Consider the following 27,775-nt stretch of genomic DNA (forward strand, 5'->3'; position numbering starts at 1 on the left):
AGACTGTGATTTATGATAGCATTCCAGCTCTGGGTTGCTTACAAGGGCGTGTGGGACGTTTGCATCTGATTAATTCGTCTTGTGTGTTTATTTTTGTTTTTGTCGTCTTTTGTAAAAAAAAATTTTTCCTTATTTTTTCCTGCTTTTATTGTGAACATTTCTTTTTAAATTATATGTATTATTTATTTTCTATTACATTCCATTGTCCAAATAGAATTTTAAATCATGTTTTGTTGTTTTTGTCAGGTACATTTCTTTATTCCTCTGCATTTGTTACAGAATTTTTTGTCTTTATTTCTTGAAAAGGAAAATGTGACAGCAATAACAATATGGGGGGAGGGATGGGGAAAGGGAGAAAATGAAAAAAGAAAATGTCTAACTGATTTCATGTCAAAACTGTGAAGCTAATAAAGATACTGTATTTGTAAAAAAAAAATTGCAGATCTACAAGCTCATAGCGCGGCACTCGGTGCAGCGCTATGAGCTTGTATATCTGCTATTTTTGAATAGCCAAAGACATCTAAAATGACACAGATGCGTTCCAGGTCTTAATGGGTTAATTGTGCAAAATGAAAAAATGCACTTTTGCATGACACTGTAGTACAGCGACGTACAGTAAGGGCATTCATTTACAGTGGGGAAGAAACATAAAAAGTTGAAATACGGAGATACAAGGTTTCTGCCCGACAGCAACGATTATCCGCTCTTTACTGCAGGTCACCATAAAATATGACCGCCGGCAGCACACACTGCGGCATGGAAACTGTAATAACTCTCCGTTCGTATCAATTTTTAATGGCAGAAAAAACACCCAGGAGAACTTAATCCATTAAGACCGGGAACGCATCTGTGTCATTTTAAGAACATTTATGCAAATCTTTGAATATATATATATATGTTTTAAAGCAAACAGTTTTAACTTCCGAGCTGTGCTTCTGGGGCAGGGCTACTCAACTTAAGATGGCTCAGGGGCCACTCAGAAAAATACCAAGGCAAGGGCCGCAAGGTAAAAATGTCTGTCCTATTTTGGATTTTTTCGATTTTTTATAACACACTACACATTGTTATTGTTATAAGAAAATGTACATTTTGACATGTGAAATAATGAAATGTCACCATATGAAATAAGGGACACCTATTCTGGGCACGCGGCCGAAAAAATTTGGGGGTCAAACCCCCCAAAAAACAGAAAACTATATGCATTATACCTGTAACAATTGACGCAGCTGTATATGTCTGTCTGTTTGTTTTTGGAAAAAAATGAAGCAACCCATATATTTGAACGGAAATGTATATTTTTATCCTGTGCTTAAAAATAAAAAAATAAAAATAAAAATAAAATAAAAACTTTTTTTTCTGCGGGGTCCCTCCCTGGAACAACCTATTTTGAGATGGGGGTCCGCGGCCAAATACATTTTCGCGGCCCATGACCAGTGATAGGAGCAACATACTGTTAGGATTTAGAAAACATTGGCCGCGGACCCCCATCTCAAAACATGTCGTTCCAGGAAACCCCCAGAAGCAAAGATTTGAGTTACAAATGTTCGCTTTAAAAATATATATATTCTAAGATTTTTCTAAGAAAAATAGCAGATATACAAGCTCAGATCGAGCTTGTATATCTGCTATTTTTATAAAATATAAAATCACCGGATCGCCCGGATTGAATGCGTTAATGGACTTCTGCCTTTATCATGAGCTCATCTTTAATTCATCACATTAAGACGATGTCATTCTAAATTATGACTCTAAATTATTCACACAAACTATATTGCCGGTATTGAGACTCACTTCTGGGTAGAAATGGAAAGAGGTTACAGCAGGTGACAAGGCCCGCATGAAGACGTGATTATTTAAAGGAGGACTTCGCCCAATTTTCAACCTCATCTTTGTATAATTGGTAGGTCATTTGTACTTTTACTCCAATACATTTTTATCACCGGAATTTTACTTGTAACAGAGTATTTCTTCTTTGCAGTATTGATACTTTTACTGTTAACCCATTCAAGCCGGGAACACATACTGTGTCATTTTAGATATTTTTTTAGCTATAACCATTATTTTATCCACAAGCTTCCTAGAGGGCATGGTGGGCATCACTTCCTGTCAATTTGATCCCTGATTCCTGATCAAATCGACAGGAAGTGATGCCCTAGGAAACCACAATTCCCTAGGAAACTTGTGGATACTTTGGGCTATTCAAAAATAGCAGATATACAAGCTCATAGCGTGGCATCGAGTGCCGCGCTATGAGCTTGTATATCTGCTATTTTTTGAGTGGTGCCAACCACTCCTATATCTGACTTTGTGTGTCCGTCCGTATGTATGTATGTCCAATAAACAAACATTGATGACAACATCAATACGGGGGTCAATACGGGGCTCATCAAAGGCACCACTCTCTTCACACAGGGTGTGAAGAGTGTGAACAGGGTGATGTAGTACCTTTTCCATCACAGACTAGTCTCGCGTCACCAGACAACTATTCCACAATCTCTGAATGCTATATAGAGTCTGGAACTCCACTTCCCGAAAGCTGCTTAACGGAAGCTACTCAGACCGGAAAAACATTCGACCAATCACGACGCGGTGCCCGCGGACCTGTAGTCCCAGTGGAAACAGAACCGAGGCGGAAGCATAGGGAGTCATAGGTAGATTCATGTTATTTGTGCGAGGATTGTTTATCATTATATTCATATATGTATCATATATGATACATATATATATTTGTATATATATTCATACATATATCATATTTATATTATTTAACACTTTTTGTTTTGATTCCAGTCGGACTCCTTTGCGCCACTGCACAATGCTAAAACGGAAGTGGGTAGGGGAGGGGCTTCCGCTTTCCCCTTAAGCATTTTTAGAGCTTCCGAGTCCCAGACTGTATGCCGGAAACATTTGTAAATTGTGGGAGGCAACAGTCTGGTGACGCGAGACTAATCACAGACTAATGCTCATTATAAGATGACTCACTCTGTGTCTCAGAGGAGAGCTATGTGGACAGTTCAGAAACCTGCCCATCCACGGGACTTGTGTCATCTTATAATAATAGTATTGACCTACTTGCTCCCGCGGGGGAAATTACATTTCGGCTCAACCCTGCTGATGGCTAACCGACAGAGGGGCGTGGCGGAGCGGTTAGGGGGTTAAGTGCTCAAGGACACTTCGATAAGATACTATCTTATTTATCTTTTTAATAGTTTAACCCATTGAGACCTGAAGCCGATTCTACATGTCTCCTAAACATAGACTGTATAAATGAGATGGACAAACCCACTCCGCTGCTTTCTACAGACCGAAAATGAAGCCGATTGTTCCAAGACTAGGTCCGCCATCTTTCAATACGCGTCAGAATGAGACCAGAGGATTATTGGTTGGGTAGCTTGTCAATCAAGAGCGGGGGGCGGGGAATGAATGCTATTGGTTGTGTAGCTTGTCAATCAAATCATCCCGCCCCTCCTAGAGAATAGCCTACTTTATCGTCAATTTTATAATAAATAGGACCATAATTTAGCAAAACGCATATCCTGATGATTGAAAGGAGACTTTAAACTAGCGACTGGAAGCATATAGAATTTATGACATTTTTTATTACAGTAAGAAAATCTAGTCTAAAGTTTGTCAAAAAACCCATTCACTTGCGTTAAAATAAATTCTTTCTGACACCGCAGGTCGGCGCAGGGTAAAACAGCGCCACTCTGGCCATTTACAAGCTTCCGTGTCGGCCTCATTGTAAATATCTAAGACTTGCCCCTTGCTCCTAAAGCTAAACAGTTTTCTGAAAAACGTATGTTTCTATGTCAGTGGTACTCAAACTTTTTCATGTCAAGGACCCCCAAAATTATATGTATTTGGCCACGGACCCCCATCAAAATGTTTTGTTCCAGGGACCCCCCAGAAGCAAAGATTTGAGTTAAAAATGTTTGCTTTAAAAATATATATATTCAGAAGATTTGCAAAAATGTTCACGATTTTTCAAAAATAGCAGATCTACAAGCTCGTAGCGCGGCACTCGGTGCCGCGCTATGAGCTTGTATATCTGCTATTTTTGAATAGCCCAAAGTGTAAAATAATGCTTTTTAGCTCAAATCTAAAAATGACACAGTTCCAGGTCTTAATGGGTTAATAGTTCTCAACGTCGGGTCCATGGACACCTAGGGGTCCTTGAGGGGGGGGGGGGGTTTCAGGGGGTCCCCAGCTAAATGATTTATACAGTAGGTCTGTAACTCTGAGAGAGTATACAAATGGATAACATTTGGTAACATTTGTACACTCTCAGAATTAAATAAACACTGAGGATTTTACAGTGCAGATTGGGGGGTCCCAGAGATAAACATCCTATCAAATGGGGGGGTCCGTAATGCATTATCAAACTGAAGGGGGGTCCTTTGAAATGAAAGCGGTTGAGAATGGCTGCTATATTATAATATAATACATTACGATATATACCGTGAGGTGAATGCTATTGGGGTCTCCTTGTTGACAGTGAGTGAGGGACAGCAGAGCGGGGGGGTCATCGCGGGGGTCTGCGGGTGACGTGTCATCATCGTGCGACGGTGTCGCGGGGACCCTGCTCTCCGTGTGGGAGGAGTCACAGCATCCACCCTTTGAACAACCGCCGGAGCGCAGCGTTGCTCGGAGGCTGTCAGCTGGAGAGAGAGAGAGAGAGAGAGAGGACAGACATTAATGTGTGTGTGTGTGTGTGTGTGTGTGTGTGTGTGTGTGTGTGTGTGTGTGTGTGTGTGTGTGTGTGTGTGTGTGTGTGTGTGTGTGCGCGCTTGCGTGCGCGATGTGATCTTGCAGGTCGGCAATTTTTGCCACTTCTGTGCTCCTTCGGGTCGGGTGATGCCAAGCTCCGTGACAATTCCCAGGACAAAGAAAGGAACCTGGGGTGACAGGGCCTTCTGAGTTGCCGCCCCCCCCCCTCCCTATGGATCGAACGCACTCCCAGGTCACATCAAAGATGGCCCCACCCTCGCCACGTTTAAAACCACACCCAAAACCCACCTTTTCAGACTCGCAATCCCTACCTAATCCCCCGTTTCTACATTTTATTTCTATAAAGAAAAGTCTTTGTGTTCTTAGTCTTTAACCTTTTAACTACTATTTCCTAATAAATTATTACGGGGCCAGAGCTCTGCTCTGGACACGTATTGTTATTGGCAGTATTCTGTCACTTCTTCTTCTTCTGCCACTTTTCGCAGTTCTGGCTGAACCGCGCTGTCGCTTTTTACGAAACTCGGCCATATGGTAGATCTCACAATCTTTCGTCCAAAGGTGGCGCTATAGCACTCAATTGAAAATGCCAACTTTGACCAGGTACAACTCATGCCCTGTTTGACCTACAGCCATGAAACTTGGATACACATATGCGTCTCCTCATGCTGAACAACTTTCACCCTCTGACTTTTGACCTCTGACCTTTAGATCTCCCACCATTTTGAATTATATGAAAAACAGTCATTGGCTCCTAACTTCTGCATTTTTTTCACTTATGGAAAATCCGTTGGAAATTTTTGTAGGCAGTGGTCCAAGGTTCAAGTGCTAAACGTTTCGTGCAGATTGCTCAAAAATCCCAGGAGGAGATAGATTTTAACTATTACAGTTTTATGAAAATTATTCATCTGTGCCTAAAACATACATGCAGACTCACATTTCTTTGAAACTTTGCAGAAATGTACAGGGTCATTCCAAATATCACTGAAACCAATCTTACTCCAATTGGCCAAAAGGGGGCGCTATAGCAATTTTTTGAAAAGGCAGACTTTAAACAGGCATAAGTCATGCCTCGTTTGGCCGAAAGTCGTGAAACTTGCTTACACATGTGCCTTGACTCATGAGGAACACACGTATCGATTTGACCATTAAGCTCCGCCCTTAGATTTTCCGCAATTTTGAGCAGTTTGAAAAATACTTGTTTTTGCCAGTTCTGGCTTAACCGTGCATACGCTTTTTACGAAACTCGGCCATATGGTAGATGCTCATGAAAAACTACCAAGAAATAATTCTCACACTCATTCGTCAAAGGGTGGCGCTATAGCACTCAATTGAAAGTGCCAACTTTGAACAGGTACAACTCATGCCCTGTTTGACCTACAACCATGAAACTTCGATACACACATGCGTCTATTCATGCCCGACAACTTTCGTGGTCTGACTTTTGACCTCTGACCTTTAGATCTCCCACCATTTTGAATTATATGAAAAACAGTCATTGGCTCCTAACTTCTGCATTTTTTCACTTATGGAAAATCCGTTGGAAATTTTTGTAGGCAGAGGTCCAAAGTTCAAGTGGTAAACGTTTCGTGCAGATTGCTCAAAAATCCCAGGAGGAGATAGATTTTAACTATTACAGTTTTATGAAAATTATTCATCTGTGCCTAAAACATACATGCAGACTCACATTTCTTTGAAACTTTGCAGAAATGTACAGGGTCATTCCAAATATCACTGAAACCAATCTTACTCCAATTGGCCAAAAGGGGGCGCTATAGCAATTTTTTGAAAATGCAGACTTTAAACAGGCATAAGTCATGCCTCGTTTGGCCGAAAGTCGTGAAACTTGCTTACACATGTGCCTTGACTCATGAGGAACACACGTATCGATTTGACCATTAAGCTCCGCCCTTAGATTGTCCGCAATTTTGAGCAGTTTGAAAAACACTTAAACCCAGGATTTTTCAGCTATTTGCGTGAAACTGTATCATCTGTGTGATCTCCTTTTTCACAGTTACTTGTCTGTTGGGCCAATGGCGTCTCCCTTAAATGAATGCCTCACAATCTCAAGGTCGCCAGTTCAAGCCTCACTTGATGTAGACTTAATTTAAGTTGAATTGCAAACAACATGACTGTATCAATGAATACATGTGCAAATGGTAAAGATAACCTGAAATGCTTATTTGAGAGCACGTTTTTTACGTATGACATACTTCATTCTGAAAATAGCTGATCTACAATCTCACAACTTTTCACGGTTTGTGAGCTTGTAGATCGGCTACTTTCATTAGTTTTGGTTCTGAGGAGATGTACAATTTCTTCATTGGTAAATGGCTTGTGAACGAGTGATCTTAGTGTTAGTGAAACAGGGGCTTGGTTCATGAAAGAAGGCAAGAGTTTATGATCTTCAACAGACAATATCAGCCTGGACAAAGCTATAGCACTATAGGTAGTGTTGCAGCCTATTAGTCTGAAGGTTGAGAGTTCGAATCCTGTTAATGGCAGTAGGTTGAGATGTCCAATCAAACCATTATGTTTCCATCTCTCTCTCTCATCAATCTATTGTTTCCATGTCACTCTCTCTCTCTTCAATCTATTCCGTTTCCATGTCTCTCTCTCTCTCTATTCACTGGCCCCGTATTATTGCTGCTTGCAGCTATATTATTAGGATTAGACTACTGCTTTTTTGAGAGAGAGAGAGAGAGAGAGAGAGAGAGAGAGAGAGAGAGAGAGAGAGAGAGAGAGAGTGGGAAGTCCTAAGGACCATTTTTCATGATGTTGTAACCAGACTGACACAGGTGTGACGTGGATTTGAAAGACAGACGTGTTTATCTGTCTATGTCAAGATTAAACCCAGAAACTGTAAGTTTAATTTACCACCTTATTCTTAATGCTGTTGTTAAACTACAGGCAGTTGGAAAACACCTGAGCGGTTGTGACTTGTACTATTTGTTTACTATCAACATATTTTTGTAAAACTGTTTTAAAGTATGAAGGTTGTGACATGTGAAATCCTCTTTTCCCCTTCCTTTTTTTATTATCATTTTATTTTATGAGAGTAACATCAGAACAAGACCAGTATGTTTCTGCTGTTAAACACTATTAAATCTGCCACACCCAAAGTCTATGTTCATAGCATTTTAAAGAGAGACATCGTGCAATTTACTCCGGAAGAGTAATAAGGTACTAGATACTTATTACTCCTATAAAACATTATAATAGTACAACTTATTTCCTGGTATCAAGAGTAAATGGTTACATTACATGTTAAGTATATCACTATACTTTTAAAAATAGTGTCATAATTTCGCAATGGGCATGTGCTAAAAAAAGAACAGATCTACAAATGTGTCACATCACAATGTAGTTGATAGCTTAGATCTGTTCTTTTTTCACAATGTGACAATATCCTACTATAGAGAATAAATGATAGGCTTAATATAGTCTCAGACATAAACAAATCACATTCATTATAACTCAATAACTCAAAATGACTTGGAATAATATCTGTGATATTATTAATGTTTTGGTAATAGTAATAATTTACACTACTAGTTACTGGGGAAAGTAATAATATTACAGCAATATATTACCTAGTAAATAGTCACTGCCTAACACTGCTATACCTTTACAATGGTATCCTTGTAACTAGTGTAATTACTGGCCATTTTCCAAACAGCCTTACAATGCAGTGGTGGAAAGTAACTATGTACATTTACTCAAGTACTGTAGCCTACTTAAGTACAATGTTGAGGTATACTTTCTTACTTTACTTGAGTGTTTACAATTTTCAATAATTTTATTTCTACTCCACTACATCTCAAAGGTAAATGGTTGTACTTTTACTCCACTACAATTATTTGAAAACGTTAGTTACTAGTTAGTTTGTAGATATTGATTATTAGTACAAAACCACTTCAGACCTATATACTTTGGCAATTTGAAAATAACCGATCTACAAGCTCACAATGTGTTGCTTTGTGATGTGGTGTGAGCTTGTAGATCTGCTATTTTCAACGGAGTATTATACATTGTGAAATGGGACTTCTGCATCTGGTACGTTTAGTACATCTGATGCCAATACTTTTGTACTTTTACTTAAGTAAATTTTGAATACCGGATTTTTTTTCTTGTAACAGAGTATTTCTACATTGTGGTATTCATACTTTTACTTAAATAAAGAATGTCAGTAGCCTACTTCTTCTAGCCTGGTAAACCCTCCCTCCAGAAATCTCATTTCCATCAAATGGAAATGAGATTTCCAGAGGGAGGGTTTACCAGGCTATACTTCTTCCACCACTGCTTAACGAATAAGAATCTCTGCGTACAACAAGATGGGAACACAGTTAAATACATAATACATGTTTGAGCAAATGTATTGAACCCATTTTCTTTGTCAACAGTTATTCTGAAGCAAAGACATGTATCCGGTAGCGCAGAGCATGAATAATGAGCTCCAAGTGGTTCCACCAGGGACCACAGCTGCCCCAACAGAAACACATCCCATAATACAGTTCATTATGAGTGGAAACCTCAAGAAGTTCAAGAGATCCATCAGAGACAAAGACATTAATGGCCTATACCCATCCAAAGAGCTCAACATTCAGATATGTCCTTTGGCTGCTGCTGTGGTATATCACAAGGAGGACATTTTTGCCTTTCTTCTGAAAGAGCATCCAAACCCAGATCAGTTATCCACAAATAACTGGACCGCTCTGCATTTTGCCTCCTTTTACAAAACACCACTTGATTTTGTGCACAAACTGATTAAAGCAGGAGCAAATCCAAGTGCTATCACAAATGCACCCCGCGCTATGACACCACTTCAGGTTGCTGCCATCAGTAAGAGGGATGATATTGTGTTAGTCCTAATCAAAGCTGGAGGGATTGTAGATACAATCCCTGTTACACATCCTGCACATGGTATTTTCAATTTAAAAATATCTGACATGATGCATAAGCTTGCATTGAGCGGTGGTGACTATTATTCTAAAATAAAACATTTTATAGATCTGTACATTGCTGTACAACAGAAAACTCCAACAGAAGTTTTCAGAATTTTTGATCGTTATATGCTGGATGAGAATCCTCAGACCCATCTGACCATTATTGACATACTCTTTACAGCTACCGGACCATCAGAAGAGTATCGTCAGAGAACTATTAAGTGGTTAAAGGACAATGATAAGCTGAACATCTACATTGAAAATGCAGACAAACGCCTTCCAGAAATTCAAGGTGCAACCACGCAGCGTATAGTTGTTAGAAGTCTACATGCAGTTTTCTGCACAATGAGAGAGATACCCAGTCAGTTATCACTGTCTATGATCCCCAAGCTGCTGAAACTCCTTTCCACAAGCACTCAAATTCCTCAATTACAGCAAAGCGTTCTGATAACTCTATATGTGATAGCACAAAAAAGTAAAGTCAAAGATGACTGGAATCAGTACCTCATGGATACATTATGCACAATAATTGTTCCTTTTGTGAAGAAAGAGCACTCCTCTGCTATGAGAATTTATACTTATGGCATACTGGCAAACCTGCTTCCATGTGAACAGGCCACTGACATCTGTGCATCAGTGGGAATAGATCATGTGCCTGAGGATATCATTACAGATATCATTGCAGACATGCAGATGGATAATGACCTGAAAGAAAAGCTTAGAGAAATGCAAAAGTATCTAAACAAGCCAAGCTCAGAGTGTGATGTTTCCACAACTGCCAGTACAGAGCCACCAGGATCCAAAAAGAAGAAGCGAATAAGGAGAAAAAAATCAGGAAAGCAAGAATCTTGTCTGACTGAAAGTTCACATGTGCAAACTATCCACCCCGTAGCCAGTGTGTCACCAAAACCTCGAAAATGGCTCCAAATCAGTAAAAAATGGAAGCAACAGTTAGAGAAGCTTGCAAACATAGACGAATGTAAAGTTACCAAAGTTGGGAGTCTTGTGTTTGTGAAAGATGATGCATTCCTCATTGCCAAGGGAAGTGATGGAACTGAGGTCTTCTTAGGGTTAAGAGATGACGGCACTGAAGTCGCAGTTAAGAGAATGTTAAAATCCAACTACCAAGTGCTGAAGAATGAGGAAGGCTTTTTACGTCTTCCAGAGCTTGATGATCCTTCGATTGTACGATACGTCGACTTTGCAGAGGATGAGAACTTTGGCTACCTTGTTCTTCAGTTATGTGAATACACGCTGGAAGAATACATCAATGAATCAATCAATCCCTTTCCTGAAGACAAACTTAGTGAAATGAGGAGGGATCTTGCAAAACAGTTTCTCAATAGCTTAAGCATTCTTCATTGCCAAAATCCTCATATTCTCCACCGAGATATCAAGCCACAGAATGTCTTCATTGGTAAGATACAGAAAAAAATAAGAGCACACAGTTTCAGAGATTGAAACAACATACAATAAATGTATTTTCCATCAATCTTAAACACTGTTTATTGTATTGATCTACCCAATTTGCCTTACAGATGTTAAAGATAAAGCAAGATTAGCAGATTTTGGAATAAGCCGACGATTACAAAAAGGACAAACAACTCTACACACAAGCAATGCAGGAACGAAATGCTGGAAGGCAAAGGAGACTATACCTAAACACAGTGATATTGCTAAAAGAAGCGCTGATATCCAGGTTAATAAAAAAATAATTCTGAGTGAAAACTATTTAATAAATGAAAACAACATAAAAATGATGCAGCTAATTTCCATGTACCTTCTTAAGGTGGCTGGGATGTTGGTGTACTACATCCTTTCTGGAGGACACCATCCATTTGGCGATGACTTTAGATGTGAAACAAACATCTACGATGGAAAGTACAACCTGGATGATGTTCAGGATGTGTTTGCTAAGAATCTCATTGAGTGGATGATCGATGAAGACCCAAAGAAAAGACCTAAAGTGAAGGAATGCCTGGCTCATCCCTTCTTTTGGTCAGAAGAAGAAAGAAAGAAAGAAAAGGAGGAGTATGATTTAAATTAAAATATTTTCCGTTATTGTTCATGCATTCTGATATCTAAAACGTATTTTCAGCTAATATTTGATCTGACATTAAGGTACTTATATTCTGCCAATATTATGTTTTAAGAGTAGCCTAATGTTTTCTGTATTTTCTTCCAGGAAAGTAGAATACTTGAGAGAGATTGGAAATCAAAAGGAAGTTGCTCGAAATGCAGACATGGACCTCATGAGGGCACTCGACCAGTATGGTGAGAAAGGACAGTTCAACACGTGGAAACAGAAGGTACATGAGCTTATTGCAAATAATTTGAGAAGAAATAAAACTACAATTGCACTTTAATGTTTGTTCTTATTTCTCTATGTTATTGCTTCTATTCTCTATGTCTCTTAAAATGCTTTTGCATACCCTATGTAAAGCGCTTATTTTTGAGTATAGAAACAAACCTGCTTTGCCATGAAAACTAAAGAGTGATTTTTAGTTCCAAGTCATTTGATCTTTAAGTTGTATGTTTTTATTCCAGTTCCCACCTGTGTTGGTCCAGAAGATGGATGGCTACAAGAAGCCCTACCCTGAGAACACATTTGGATTGCTGCGCTTCATACGCAATCTCCTTGGGCACTAGTAAGTTAAAAATTGGCAAGGCACCGTGGGCTTCAATCTATATTATAGTGGTTCTCAATTTGTTGAAAAAAAACGAAAAAAAAACGTCCTCACATAAGTCAAAGTAACTCAACATTAAAGGCATAGTATGTGACTTTGCCATCTGTTAACAAAACAATCAATACATTTTAACCCATCATTTCCTTCTATACCAGCAGTCATCAGCCACTGGAGTAGTGTGGTGGTGTTTACCTACAAAAACACACTGTATATTCGCTATATGTCGGTGTTTTCACAGTTTGCTCTGATTTCCCAAAAAACATCCCTTCTACCCAAAAGAATATTAAATAAGCGAAAACACCAAAATACAGTGGGAGGGCAGTGTGTTTCTACAGGTAAACACCACCACACTACTCCATTGGCTGATATCTGCTGGAATAGATGGAAATGAATGGTAAAAAAAAAAAGTACAGCACTTGAGTAAATTCACTTAGTTACTTAGTTTCCATCACAACAGAATTTCATTTCTCTGTTCACAGCGCTGACGATGAGGATGCAGCTGACATTGACCTGATGGAGATGTTTCCTGCTCTGTTTGGATGTGTTTACAAGTTTGCCCAAGATCAAGGCTGGAACTCAAGAACCAGCCTGAAGAAATTGAAGAATAGGTTCATGAGAGAAGATGTGGGCAGCAGTGCTATGCGAACATCTACACACCCTGACAGAAAGACCAGTGTCAGTGCTGTGTGCACGTCTACACACCCTGACAGAAAGACTAGTGTCAGTGCTGTGTGCACGTCTACACACCCTGACAGAAAGACCAGTGTCAGTGCTGTGTGCACGTCTACACACACTGACATAAAGACCAGTGTCAGTGCTGTGTGCACGTCTACACACCCTGACATAAAGACCAGTGTCAGTGATGTGTGCACGTCTACACACCCTGACATAAAGACCAGTGTCAGTGATGTGTGCACGTCTACACACCCTGACATAAAGACCAGTGTCAGTGCTGTGTGCACGTCTACACACCCTGACATAAAGACCAGTGTCAGTGCTGTGTGCACGTCTACACACCCTGACATAAAGACCAGTGTCAGTGATGTGTGCACGTCTACACACCCTGACATAAAGACCAGTGTCAGTGATGTGTGCACGTCTACACACCCTGACATAAAGACCAGTGTCAGTGCTGTGTGCACGTCTACACACCCTGACATAAAGACCAGTGTCAGTGCTGTGTGCACGTCGTCTACACACCCTGACATAAAGACCAGTGTCAGTGCTGTGTGCACGTCTACACACCCTGACATAAAGACCAGTGTCAGTGCTGTGTGCACGTCTACACACCCTGACATAAAGACCAGTGTCAGTGCTGTGTGCACGTCTACACACCCTGACATAAAGACCAGTGTCAGTGCTGTGTGCACGTCGTCTACACACCCTGACATAAAGACCAGTGTCAGTGCTGTGTGCACGTCGTCTACACACCCTGACATAAAGACCAGTGTCAGTGCTGTGTGCACGTCGTCTACACACCCTGACATAAAGACCAGTGTCAGTGCTGTGTGCACGTCGTCTACACACCCTGACATAAAGACCAGTGTCAGTGCTGTGTGCACGTCGTCTACACACCCTGACATAAAGACCAGTGTCAGTGCTGTGTGCACGTCTACACACCCTGACATAAAGACCAGTGTCAGTCTACCAGTGCAAGAATCTGGACTTAAAGACTCTGAAGTGACTGGTTCTCAAAGTGGGGTCCTTGAGGGGGTTCCAGGGGGTCCTTGAGGGAATTCCAGGGCGTCCCGAGCAAAATGTGTTAATTTAGCATCAAAACCAGTCATCTGCTATTTTGAAAAATTCTCTGAACATTTTGAAATGAGAAGAAGTTATTTGTAATAATTTCGATAATTATTTTTACAACTAACATCCTTTACGGAGGTCCCTGGCACGAAATCTTTTCAGGTGGGGTCTGCTCTGCACTCCAGTGAAATACACATACATTTTGGAGTCCATGACATGAGAAAGACTGACTGATCTGACTGGTGACTTGAAGGACAATATGTTTTTGAATTGATTTGACATAATTGTCATTGACATTGTGTTGTCTGTAAAAAGCATTGGTAGAAAGTAACTAAGTACATTTACTGAAGTACTGTACTTCAGTGCAATTTTTAGATACTTTTACTTTACTGGAGTATTTCCATATTTCAATGCTTCTACTCCACTACACCTCAAATATTGTACTTTATATTTCACGACAAGTTACTTAGTTACTTAGATTATTATTGCAAAACATACACTAACGATTTTATTTTATAAACATGCAAAATGGGACGTTCTGCATACCTTGTATTTTTACTTAGTACTTTGAGTACATTTTGATGCCTATTTAGTACTGTCTTAAGTGAAATCTTTAATACCAGACTTGTAACAGAGTATCTATACTTTTACTCCCACCAATGGATGTCTGTAAAAAGGAAGCAATTTAGTTTCTTAGTGATTGTTCTATTGATCATTGATTACTTATTGGTCTAATGAATAATCACTTAGTATGCTATTTTTATAAAATATGTTTTATATCAATAAATCAACATAAACACTCTAATGCCTTTTTTTATTTATTATATAATAGATTAAATTGATTAGTCGGAATATGTGTTGCAGCTCTATGACTTTATGGTCAATTTATATTATTTAACCAGGTAGGCCTTAATCCTAGGGGTCCCCCAAGGCTCTATACTTGGACCCCTCCTTTTTTCCCTCTACACCAAATCTCTTTGCCAAAAGGTGCATCGCAACAAAACTCAATGAGAGCTTGCAGATCTGCTATTTCTGCCAAATGTTAGCCTATCTGACAGCGATGATATCACACAGTAAGCACTAAATTAACAATGAGGATTTTACAGTGTAGATTGGGGTCCCAGGGATAAAAATAGGGGGTCCGTGGTCTAATACAGTGGTTCCCAAACTGGGGGTCGGGACCTCCACGGGGGTCCCCGAATTGTTTTGGGGGGTCCCCAGATGATTAGCTTAACTCTCTGCCTGCCAGAGTTTTTTCAGAACAGTCTGTAGCCTCTGCCAGGGTTTTGCCATGATTTTGGTACCTGTTCGCGTAGCCACAGATTCTTTTCCTCCAGTATGATTGATCCCCAGATGGTTTCTAATCACAGATGAGATTCAGGTGTGGTTTCACAAATGTCAACGAGGTCATTTTGACCTCGTTGACATGTGTTGTTTGATGTTTCAATATAGCTCAAAACCAGTAGTTTTAAACCAAAGAACAAAGTGAATTGTTTGTCCGTTTGAATTTTAACATTGAAGTGAATGGAGCAGCAAATCTTCGAACATTTTTAGCTCCTAATCTGTTCGTAATTCGACAAGGGTTGAAATTATAAAAAAATGCAAAAAAAAATCCTTTTTTTCCATGACGTATATATACGTCTTTGGCGGACAACAGCTGATAATTAAAAGACGTATATATACGTCATTGGCAGGCATAGAGTTAATGTGCAACATTGTTTTCTCACTCAACAGTAGGCCTATGCAGGGTATCTGCACATTTCTAAAGTTACAATTTAATGACTTTTAAAACGCTTTTAATACCAAATTGGTCAAATTGTCAAATATTAAGCAAGAAAGACGCAAACATTAGGAAAATACCAGATCTACAAGCTCACAACGCCTTGCAGTGCAAGTACGCTATTTTCACAATATTTATCTACGGAACAGAGTCAAACTAAATGTAATGCCAACAAGTCCTTGTCAGTTGTCAGGGTGGGGGGTCCCCAGTTCAAATATGATTCATTTGGGGGGGTCACAGCCTGTATAGGTTGAGAACCACTGGTCTAATGCATATCACACTGGGGGTCCTTGAAATGAATAAGGTTGAGAATCTCATCTACTGAAGGTCCAGGGTCTCAAACAGAAGCAGTAACATGTTGTCTCTAATAACAGAGCAGAAAGACTTCACACCTGATGGCTCTGTACAGCAATAGAAATATACAAACTCACTACAAAACCTTGAATATATATATAACACTGTGTGTGTGTGTGTGTGTGTGTGTGTGTGTGTGTGTGTGTGTGTGTGTGTGTGTGTGTGTGTACCGTAGGCCTACTTAAGTACGATCTTGAGGTACTTTTCCTTTACTTGAGTATTTTCAATTTATTTAATAGGGTTCAAGTGGTTAAATAAAACCCTGCAGTATCTCTGAGGATACCCTGGGGGTCCCGGACCCCCTATTGAAGACCCCTGGCCTAAACCCAAATCTTGTGGGTTTAATGAATAGACTATAGTGACGTCTGAGCACAGAACTAGCTAGGCCCTAAAAAGGTGAAAAGTGAATGAGCCCGACCACCAAGGATTGGATCAGGCAACAATACAAAATATCCATGAATTCAAGGCTTCATGGGGTGAGTTAATTGACAGTGGTAGAAAAAGTACTCAAATGTTTTACTTAAGTAAAAGTATCAATACCGCAATGTAGAACTACTCTGATAAGTAAAAGTCCGGAATTCAAACTTTACTTGAGTAAAAGTACAAAAGTATTGGTATCAAAATGTACTTAAAAGTGCCGAAAGTAGAAAGTAGACATTATGCAGAATGTCCCATTTCACAAGTTTTCAAATGTGTAAAATTTATTTTTTTTTGCTTTGGAAATAGCAGATTACAAGCTCACAATGCGGTGCAACGCCACACATTGTGAGCTTGTAGATCGGCTATTTTCAAATGGCCGAAATGTATAAAGGGCTGAAGTGGTTAATGTATGTTTTGCAATAATCAAAACCTACAAAGTAACTAGTAACTAAAGGTTTTCAAATAATTGTAGTGGAGTAAAAGTACAATATTTGCCTCTGAGATGTAGTGGAGAAGAAGTAAAAGTATTGGACATTTGAAATACTCAATTAAAGTACAAATAAATACCTCAAAATTGTACTTAAGTAAAATGTTGAGGTACTCAAGTTGAGTACATGTACTTAGTTACTTTCCACCACTGCCTACCAGTGACATCAATTGGGATTCCATGCTAATAGAAAATACAGCCTTTCACTTCCTGTAAAGTTAACATGCTGAAATAAAAGCCCATGTACTCTGTTCAATTATTATTACGGGGCCAGAGCTCAGCTCTGGACCTGTTTTGTTATTGGCAGTATTCTGTCACTTCTTCTTCTTCTTCTGCCACTTTTCGCAGTTCTGGCTGAACCGTGCAGTCGCTTTTTACGAAACTCGGCCATATGGTAGATGGTCATGAAAAACGATCAAGAAATAATTCTCACAATCTTTCGTCCAAAGGTGGCGCTATAGCACTCAATTGAAAATGGCAACTTTGAACAGGTACAACTCATGCCCTGTTTGACCTACAGCCATGAAACTTGGATACACATATGCGTCTCCTCATGCTGAACAACTTTCACCCTCTGACTTTTGACCTCTGACCTTTAGATCTCCCACCATTTTGAATTATATGAAAAACAGCCATTGGCTCATAACCTCTGCATTTTTTCACTTATGGAAAATCCGCCGCTTTTGTTTTGTCGGCAAAGGTCCTAAGTTCATGTGTAAAATGTTTTGTGCAGATTACTCAAAAATCCCAGGAGGAAATAGATTTTAACTATTGCAGTTTTATGAAAATTATTCATCTGCCCCTAACACATACATGCAAGACTCACATTTCTTTGAAACGTTGCAGTAATGTAGAGAGTCATTCCAAATATCACTGAAACCAATCTCACTCCAATTGGCCAAAGGGGGGCGCTATAGCAATTTTTTGAAAATGCAAACTTTAAACAGGCAAAAGTCATGCCTCGTTTGGCCGAAAGTCGTGAAACTTGCTTACACTTGTGCCTTGACTCATGAGGAACACATCTATCGCTTTGACCAGTAAGCTCCGCCCTTAGATTGTCCGCAATTTTGAGCAGTTTGAAAAACACTTAAACCCAGGATTTTTCAGCTATTTGCGTGAAACTGTATCATCTGTGTGATCTCCTTTTTCACAGTTACTTGTCTGTTGGGCCAATGGCGTCTCCCTTAAATGAATGCCTCACAATCTCAAGGTCGCCAGTTCAAGCCTAGTCTGGGAGGCATTGCCTCGGAGTTTGGACAGCGGGGGCGCGGCCACTGCGTTGTGATTCAAATCAACAGCCAATGAAGAAAAGGGGGCGGGATCCAAATGCAGTGGGTGTTGCATCTAAATAGTATCGACGGGAAGCAATTTCCCCTTGAGAAATTTCGGCCGCCATTGTTGTGTACTGCTGTTTGCCTCTCGTCTGACTTTTTACACAAGTTGCACAGCTCCAGACCGGTAAGAGGCGTGTCCGCTCAGATTCAGAGCGTAAATTACATCCCGCCCACAAATCCCAGGGCTCTGGCTCAGAAGTTCCTCGCCGAGCCGGCGAAAACTTCTGGGAACTCAGATTAGTTCAAGCCTCACTTGTTGCAGACTTAATTTAAGTTGAATTGCAAACAACATGACTGTATCAATGAATACATGTGCAAATGGTAAAGATAACCTGAAATGCTTATTTGAGAGTACGTTTTTTCAACGTATGACATACTTCATTCTGAAAATAGCTGATCTACAATCTCACAACTTTTCACGGTTTGTGAGCTTGTAGATCGGCTACTTTCACTAGTTTTGGTTCTGAGGAGATGTACAATTTCTTCATTGGTAAATGGTTTGTGAACGAGTGATCTTAGTGTTAGTGAAACAGGGGCTTGGTTCATGAAAGAAGGCAAGAGTTTATGATCTTCAACAGACAATATCAGCCTGGACAAAGCTATAGCACTATAGGTAGTGTTGCAGCCTATTAGTCTGAAGGTTGAGAGTTCGAATCCTGTTAATGGCAGTAGGTTGAGATGTCCAATCAAACCATTATGTTTCCATCTCTCTCTCTCATCAATCTATTGTTTCCATGTCACTCTCTCTCTCTTCAATCTATTCTGTTTCCATGTCTCTCTCTCTCTCTATTCACTGGCCCCGTATTATCGCTGCTTGCAGCTATATTTATTGTTATATTTGTTTTGGTTTTGTAAAGCGACTTTGAGTACTTACAGTGGAAAAGCGCTCTATAAATTGTACGTATTATTATTATTCTGTCCGACACTGTAGTATGACAAGGTAAAAACATAAAAAAGTTTAAATATGGAGGTACGAGGTTACTAGCCTGGTAAAAGCCTGGTAAAAGCCTCCGGAAATCTCATTTCCATTTGATTTCAGGAGTGAGTCTGGCCTGATCGCCCATTGTGGGTGTTTCTAGTGGAATTACCAACTAACCGAGCCTATCAGCGTCGTCGCTCATCGTTCTGTGATTGACAGCGACAGTTGGCCAATCAGGTGGCGAGTACGAGTGAGCCCGAATGGGACCGAGTGCAGCCGACAAAAATGGAACGATCCGCCATTGTTTCTGTGGCCAGTTACACTTTTTACTTTTTTACTTTTTAAAACGCTCTCAAACTTCTTTTTTGAGGCACGGAATTTACTTTTAAGATATCGTTTGGATAGAATTTAGTTGTTTAACTTCATATATGTGGTCAATTAATCATGACAGAGCCTATTTAAAAATAAAAAATTAGAGAACCAGCAGGGGCGGGCAGTGCCACGCATGTATCCGAATAAGGCAACCTATTTTGGGCATGGCTGTCTCAAAAGTCCCGTTGCGTCACATTAGTCTGGAGGTCTGCTGATTGGCTGGAGGGGAACAACGATCATTGGTCGAAGGGGTTGTCAGTCAACGGTATTACTCCCGCCCAACTCCAGCCCACAGCCAATATTGCAGAATGGGCGATCAGGCCAGACTCACTCCTGAAATCAAATGGAAATTAAATTTCCGGAGGGAGGGTTTACCAGGCTACGAGGTTACTGCCTGACATCAGCAATAAAGAGAGTATTGTTTTCACCCTCTTGCAGAGCTGCAGCCAGCAGTAGTGTGGCCTGGGGAGGCTCCTCTGAACATGGCTGGACCAGCAGCCTGCAGGCTTCAAGTGGTGGAGTGTCCATCCTCAATGCAAACAGCTCCGCATACATCTGCAGCTTCTCCTCCAGGCTCTGACAGATCTGCTGATCGTTACTGATCAGACTCTCTACACACAGCCCAACAGAAAGATGAAAGGTAGGGTAAAGTAATAGTTTTCACCAGTGGTGGAAAAAGTACTCAGATTTTTTTTACAGTAAGTAAAAGTATCAACACTGCAAAGTAGAAATACTCTGTTACAAGTAAAAGTCCGGAATTCAAAATGTAAAAGTACAAAAGTATTGGCAAGTTGTATAAGTTATATTGTATTAACATAATCTACCATACAGATTGGACAAAATTACATTTTATTCATAAAAAACTGTTTAGTGCCACTTTAAACAAAATAGTATCCCTTAATGCACCTGTAAAAGAGGTCATGATTTGGCATATACTCTCGAAACAAGCAAAATATTAATCATGCATTTACATGAAATATGTAAATGGATGAGGAATGGATGTTTGGCTGTGAGGGTCATGTGGACTACAGTACCTTGCAGTTTATGGATCTTGTGGACTACAGTACCTTGCAGTTTATGGATCTTGTGGACTACAGTACCTTGCAGTTTATGGATCTTGTGGACTACAGTACCTTGCAGTTTATGGATCTTGTGGACTACAGTACCTTGCAGTTTATGGATCTTGTGGACTACAGTACCTTGTAGTTTATGGATCTTGTGGACTACAGTACCTTGCAGTTTATGGATCTTGTGGACTACAGTACCTTGTAGTTTATGGATCTTGTGCAGGCGCGCATCAGAAGCTCTCTTCTCTTCCTCAGGCTCGCTGGAGTCCTCTTCTTCCTCCGGACAGCTAGACGCACACAGGAACACACAGAGAACTGGGCTCAACAACAGTGAACTTCTTGTAGATACAATACAATCTAATGCAAAAAGAGCGGACACCTTTGCACAACAAAGTATAAATCAGGCTTAAATTAATCTCTCCTCATAATCCTCTTTCCCAATACAGAATACAATAATATTCTCACTCTCTGTGTACCATCAATAAAGGTAGAAAATACCCAAAAATATATATTAAAAAAATAATAATACTAAAGGACAACGCATATGCAATTTAGAATTCCCTTAAACATGTTAAAACATGTTGCATCCATAAACTAGTCCATAAATAAGTAGATGCTGTACAGCATTGGTTCTCAAAGTGGGGTCCGGGGACCCCCAGGGGTACTTGAGGGGATTCCAGGGGGTCCCCAGCTAAATGATGGATAGGAACCAAATGGACCCTTATGGGTCTGTAACTCTGAGAGTGTACAAATGGAACCAAATGGACCCGTTAGGTCCATTTGGTTCCATTTGTACACTCTCAGAGTTAAATTAACATTGATTTTACAATAAGAATTGGGGTCCCAGAGATAGAAATGCCATTAAATGGGGGTCCGTAGCCCTAATGCATGTCAAACTGGGAGTCCTTGAAATTAAAATGGTTGAGAATCACTGCTAGAGCCGTAAAAATCTTCTCTTATGGGGGTCCCTGGCTTATCTTTTCAAATGGGGGTCCGTGGGCTATTAAGTGTCAATTTGGGGGTCCTTGTCATGAAAAAGTTTGAGAACCACTGCTGTACAGTATGTCCATATTATGTGCAAGGGAGAGGTAAGATCTTGTATAATATTATTATACATAATCTCAATAATATGCATATACAGAAACACAAGGCATGCACACACACACCTCTCCATATAAAAGGCACGCATGCACGCGCACGCACGCACGCACACACACACACGCACACACACACCTCTCCACGGCCTCTCTAATGAGCCTCATCCAGGTGTTTCGCTCGTCCTTGGCAGAGGTGTGAACCTCGTACATCTCGGGTCCGGCGGCCGAGGCGCTGATCAGAAACATCCCTCTCTCCTCATTGGCCACTTCTCTAACGATCAGCTTCTGCAGAGAGACCACCGGAGGCTTCTGGTCCTTCAAGGAGAGAAGAGAACGCAGAAACACATCGTTATTCTGAGTCTAATGAGGGTCCGACACGCATGTCTGACATGCACGGTCAAATTCTGTTAAGTAACTAAGTACATTTACTTATGTACTGTACTTACGTACAAGTTTGAGGTATTTTTACTTAACTGGAGTATTTTCAATTTTCAGTACGTTTGCTTCTACTCCACTACATCTCTGTGGGAAATATTGCACTTCTACTCCACTACAATTATTTGAAAACTTTAGTTACTCCTCACCACAGTAGCAAATGTATACTTCTGGTCCTTCTCCTGTAGGAATATGAGGGAGTCAGAGAGCAGGAGGACCAAGACATCTGCGTTTGAAAAGAGGAGCAAGGAAATATCATCAGATCACCATAAAACACCCCTACATTATGGCAGAAGGGATGCAGGAAATTACATTATTAAAACCCATTAAGACCTGGAACTGTGTCATTTTTAGATTTGAGCTAAAAAGCATTATTTTACACTTTGGGCTATTTAAAAATAGCGAAAATGTGTGCAAATCTTTGAATATATATATTTTTAAAGCGAACATTTTTAACTCAAATCTTTGCTTCTGGGGGGTCCCTGGAAGAAGATATTTTGATGGGGGTCTGCGGCCAAATACATATAATTGTGGGGGTCCTTGACATGGAAAAGTTTGAGCACCACTGACATAGAAACATACGTTTTTCAGAATACTGTTGAGATTTAGGAGACATGTAGAATAGGCTTCAGGTCTCAATGGGGTTAACAAACAAAACTTTTCTTTGCCAACCTTTGAGTCTTCCAGTGGCGGTCTTCCACAGAAGCAGGCCCTGGTGTTTGAGCTTCTGCCCCGTGAGGTCCTGCTTCCGGAAGGCCAGTCCGCTCTTCAGCTTGGCCGAGCTGCGGTTCTCCAGCCGGCTCAGCACCTCCTGGAGCCTCTGGTCCTTCTCGTACTCGCTGACCCTCAGGTCCACGGCCGCTATCACCTCCCTCATGTGAGCCAGAGCTCTCGCCATGTCTGCATGCTCCTCTGTGTCTTCTATACGGGAGATGTACAGTCGTGGTGTTGGAAAAAAGTACTCACAGTTTGTACTTAAAGCCAAGGAGTAGTTCACCCAAGAAATGACTAAGTTATTTTCTATCAGTTACACACACCATGAAGCCTTGAATTCATGGAGTTTTGTTTAGTTTTTGTCACATTCCTAAGCCAATAATTTGGTGACCGGAGAGACGGTAGGAGACTCAAATGCAGGCCATTTTAGTCTCCTACCGCCTCCTTGATGACGCCTCCGCCGGTCATCAAATTATTGGCTTAGGAATGCGACAAAAACAAAAAAAAACTCTATGAATTCAAGACTTCATGGGGTGTGAAATTGATAGAAAATAAGTCATTTTTTGGGGTGAACTACTTTACTTTATTTGTTTATTTGGACAGGACAGAGCATATTAATGGACGTCACATGGACGTAAATACACCGGATTTAGCAAAGATGTTAATTTTCATCCGCATACTCTGTTACAAGTAAAAGTCCAGTAGACATAATTTACTTGAGTAAAAGTACAAAATTATTTGCAATAAAATAAACTTAAGTACTGGAAGTAAAAGTGCTAATTTTTCAGAATGTCCCATTTCACAAGTTTTCAAATGTCGAAAAATGTATACAAATCTTTTGCGCGGGGCGTTGTGAGCTTGTAGATCTGCCATTACATATTTAGGTACTGTAATATGACATAAATGTAAGGTGCTGCTACTAAGTCACAATATAATTCATGGGTGCCGTGGACGTTTTTGGCTCAGGGGTGGCCTGAGCCAAAAACGTTTAGGAACCGCTGGAGTGGAGGGCCCTTTAGTCCAGTGGTTCTCAAAACTTTTTCATGTCAAGGACCCCCAAATTGACACTTATTAGCCCGCGGACCCCCATTTTAAAAGATAAGCCAGGGACCCCCATAAGAGAAGGTTTTTACGGCTCTCAAGCAGTGATTCTCAACCGTTTTAATTTCAAGGACCCCTTTGACATCCATTAGGCTACTACGGACCCCCATTTAATGGCATTTATACCTCTGGGACCCGAATTTATATTATAAATGTTAATTTAACTCTGAGAGTGTACAAATGGAACCAAATGGACCCGTTAGGGTCCATTTGGTTCCATTTGTACACTCTCAGAGTTACAGAACCATAAGGGTCCATTTGGCTCCTATCCATCATTTAGCTGGGGACCCCCTGGAACCGCCTCAAGTACCCCTGGGGGTCCCCGTACCCCACTTTGAGAACCAATGCTTTAGTCAGTGCTGAAGCCATTATGCGGCACGCACAAGTTTTCTCATCAACTCCATATCCAAAATTGTTATCCCTCTATTTAGCCAGCAGAGGGCAGCGAAAGACTCACCCTGGGTGTACTGTAGTATCCTCTCCAACAGGACTGGATACTTGGTGATCCTTTGGGTCACCAGCAAGATGCATTCTGGGATCTCTCTCCGTCGTACCAACGAGTTGTTACTTTGTTGCTTGAAATGGTGACATAAAAAATAATGATAATCACATGTTACACGTCCCTGAGTATGAGCTGACAGATGCACTTTCACAAACGAATCATCTCTGAGTTAAGTTAGTACCTTGATGAAGTGCTGGAACCTCTTGTTGTTGTGTTGGAGCTCTTTGAAGAAGCTGACCGCTTCATTGTGATGGCTGCAGAACTCTCCATACACCTGCTTCATTCTGTCTGCATTCTCATCTGAAAACTGCACAACGGATAAAACAGGTATTTTTGCATTACTGGGTAGGGGCATTCATTTATTTCCAAGTTGCATCGATCCTGACGGGCAGAGAGTGTTCCAGCTAAATGATGGACAGGAACCAAATGGACCCTTATGGGTCTGTAACTCTGAGAGTGTACAAATGGAACCAAATGGACCCTAACGGGTCCATTTGGTTCCATTTGTACACTCTCAGAGTTAAATTAACATTTTACAATATAAATTGGGGTCCCAGAGGTATAAATGCCATTAAATGGGGGTCTGTAGCCTAATGCATGTTAAACTAGGGGGCTCTTCAAATTAAAATGGTTGTGAATCACTGCTAGAGCCCGTAAAAAGCTTCTCTTATTGGGGTCCCAGGCTTATTTTTTCAAATGGGGGTCCGCAGGCTAATAAGTGTCAATTAGGGGGTCCTTGACATGAAAAAGTTTGAGAACCACTGGTATATAGTACATCTGAAGAAGCCCACCTGTTGCAGCAGGATGTCTCCTATGTGTTGGATGAGGTAGTTTGTGTGTCCTGGAGGCTGGGTGATGGAGCAGAGTCCTGGAGATTGGGTGGCGGAGCATTGTCCTGGAGGTTGGGTGGTGGAGCAGGGTTCTGGAGGCCGAGTGGAGGAGTTTCCTGGAGGTTGGCTGGAGGAGCAGTGATCTGGAGGCTGGGTGGAGCAGTTTCCTGGAGGCTGGGTGGTGAAGCAATGTCCTGGAGGTTGGGTGGAGCAGCAGGGTCCTGGACCTGGTGTCTGGGTGGTGGTGGAGCAGTAGCGTCGTTCCTTCATGGCGCTGAAGAAGGCGTGGTGGAAGAGGACCAGCTGGTCCAGACAGGGGAACAGCCGCTCCAGGGCCTCGGCGTCTAGCTGCACCTCGTCCCTCAGGCCACGACGGAACACCTCGGCCATCACGTGCAACGTCTGGAGGTGGTGCAGCTCCGTCTGCATCAGCTCTGCAGCACAACGCACAGACACACACAAAACAACCACAAGCACAGTCATTCATACACTTTGGGAACGGCATGGGAGAGAGAGAGAGTAATAGGGAGAGGGAGGGAGCCTATTTCACCCATGCAATAACCAATACTGGGTACCGAAACCTGAAAAATATGCTTATTGTCAGTGCAATCACAGTAAGAAAGTAATAGCAAGCACTCCGAAGTCCTTCTGGTACTTTTAACCCATTGAGACCTGAAGCCGATTCTACATGTCTCCTAAATCCCAACGCTGAGGACGGCTTGACGCCGAAACGCGTCCGTGTTTGCTGTGTCTGTCCGTGCGCGTATGAATTAAAAGTACCAGAAGGACTTCGGAGTGCTGGCTATTACTTTCTTACTGTGAATCTTCGTGAGCCGTGCACTATACAGACTGAGAGTTCTCGTTTTTATGTTCTACTGTGAGTGCAATCACCCTGTGCAATCACCCTGGCAACGCCAGCCAAGCTGGAAACAAATCTGAAAGTGCGTTCATCAGTTTATTCCATTATGAATTTAAAATAACATATTTCACAAAATATAAAACATATGTAAAAACGTGTGGGGAGGTACTTCAACTAACAAACACACACAGACTCACAGACAGACCCCAAGTTGTCCTCTAGACAACTTGTCTCCTACACTGTGGGTAAAAAAAAGCCGGTCGTGGTTCATTTCCATCACAGTGTCCTCATGTCTCACCATAGATGACGTCCTGTCGTTTGACCTCTCGTTTGTCCTGCTCCTTGCAGAACCTGTGTTCCACCGTCAGGCTCCAGGACTCCGCCTCGTAATCCACTGCATCCGATGTCAGGTCGCCATGGAGACCTGCGTCAATACAGTCTACGAGAATAGAAGACAAAAAGACTGCATTACGTTTTCAGCAAAGTACAGTATATCGTCTCTGTTGGGTGGAAACCTTCCAAGACTGTTAAAAATAGAAAAAGTAGCAGATCTACAAGCTCAAAATGTGTCGCGTCGCACCGCGTTTCGAGCTTTCAGATCTGCTACTTTTGATACTTTTGTGTGACTCTGTAGTATGATCAAGTAGGGCATTCATTTACCAAAAAAAATCCACAAAAAGTTAGAATATGGAGTTTCTTGCTGACAGCAACGATATATTGTCTGAAATGTATTTTTTTTGTATTTTTTTGTATTTGGCAGATGAGTTCTCTATACAGTCTGCTACATAGAAAAAGTAGTGAATGATTGAGTGATTTCTAGACCCAGCCATAGTGTGATAATCAGAATGAATCAGTCACTATTAAGTGGTCTTTGGCTAATGACCTAATTCCTGGAGGTTTAGGCACAAACATGTTGTGTTGGTTCTTGCATAGATTTAATGCTATTCTTTTCTTCACTTTCCTTAAAGCACCCAATGACCTCTTAGTCACACTATAATGCATTATAACAGTTATTCGAAAACATAATACGCTATGATCCTGGTCAAAAAAATGTAGTCTCTTAATGACCAGCAAGTCAAATTGAAATATTAGTTATGATTACTGTTATAAATATGAGTTCTTAATTGTAATTATACAGTGTTATAATGCATTCTAGGTATGTTAATAATGCATCATAGACATGGACATAAACGTCTACCTTCTCCCAGTGAGGAGTCGGTGGAGGTGGAGGAATCCATGATGTGTAGGAGCTCGTCTGACTGTCCAGGAATCCTCCAGCCATCACACTCTGTCTCTGAACTCTCATTGAACCTGGAGAGCAGCAGCTAGTTAGTCACATTACTGTACATCCATCAAATCAGTCATTATCATCATCCTCATCCATCATACAGCATAATCGT

The 27,775-nt window shown here is 40.9% G+C and overlaps 2 protein-coding genes across 5 annotated transcripts in view; one reads left to right on the top strand and one right to left on the bottom strand.

Moving 5' to 3' along the window:
• The window catches only part of arhgef28a (Rho guanine nucleotide exchange factor (GEF) 28a), a 111,688-nt gene that overhangs the window by 23,141 nt on the left and 60,772 nt on the right, over positions 1–27,775 (bottom strand). For all 4 annotated transcript variants that reach the window (XR_014600033.1, XR_014600034.1, XM_084047593.1 and 1 more), the window contains 11 exons: positions 27,574–27,686; positions 26,674–26,814; positions 25,478–25,950; positions 24,868–24,993; positions 24,642–24,759; positions 23,042–23,290; positions 22,519–22,595; positions 22,071–22,249; positions 21,036–21,124; positions 20,199–20,381; positions 4,459–4,658 (listed from right to left, as the gene is read on the bottom strand). Coding sequence is in view for 2 of the 4 variants with exons in the window: in XM_084047593.1 (XP_083903719.1) it covers positions 4,459–4,658; positions 20,199–20,381; positions 21,036–21,124; positions 22,071–22,249; positions 22,519–22,595; positions 23,042–23,290; positions 24,642–24,759; positions 24,868–24,993; positions 25,478–25,950; positions 26,674–26,814; positions 27,574–27,686 (1,948 nt within the window). In the remaining 2 variants the exon portion in view is untranslated. The remainder of the gene's footprint in view (positions 1–4,458; positions 4,659–20,198; positions 20,382–21,035; positions 21,125–22,070; positions 22,250–22,518; positions 22,596–23,041; positions 23,291–24,641; positions 24,760–24,867; positions 24,994–25,477; positions 25,951–26,673; positions 26,815–27,573; positions 27,687–27,775) is intronic.
• Positions 9,147–11,725, top strand: LOC311038214 (uncharacterized protein; the record flags this gene model as incomplete). Its single annotated transcript, XM_084047595.1, has 3 exons — positions 9,147–11,088; positions 11,210–11,370; positions 11,461–11,725. The coding sequence occupies 3 exons, from the start codon at positions 9,147–9,149 to the stop codon at positions 11,716–11,718; spliced, it is 2,361 nt and encodes a 786-aa protein (XP_083903721.1). The 3' UTR covers positions 11,719–11,725.

This window comes from Gymnoscopelus microlampas (genome assembly GCF_963454915.1).
Source record: "Gymnoscopelus microlampas genome assembly, chromosome: 21".
Lineage (NCBI taxonomy): Eukaryota > Metazoa > Chordata > Actinopteri > Myctophiformes > Myctophidae > Gymnoscopelus > Gymnoscopelus microlampas.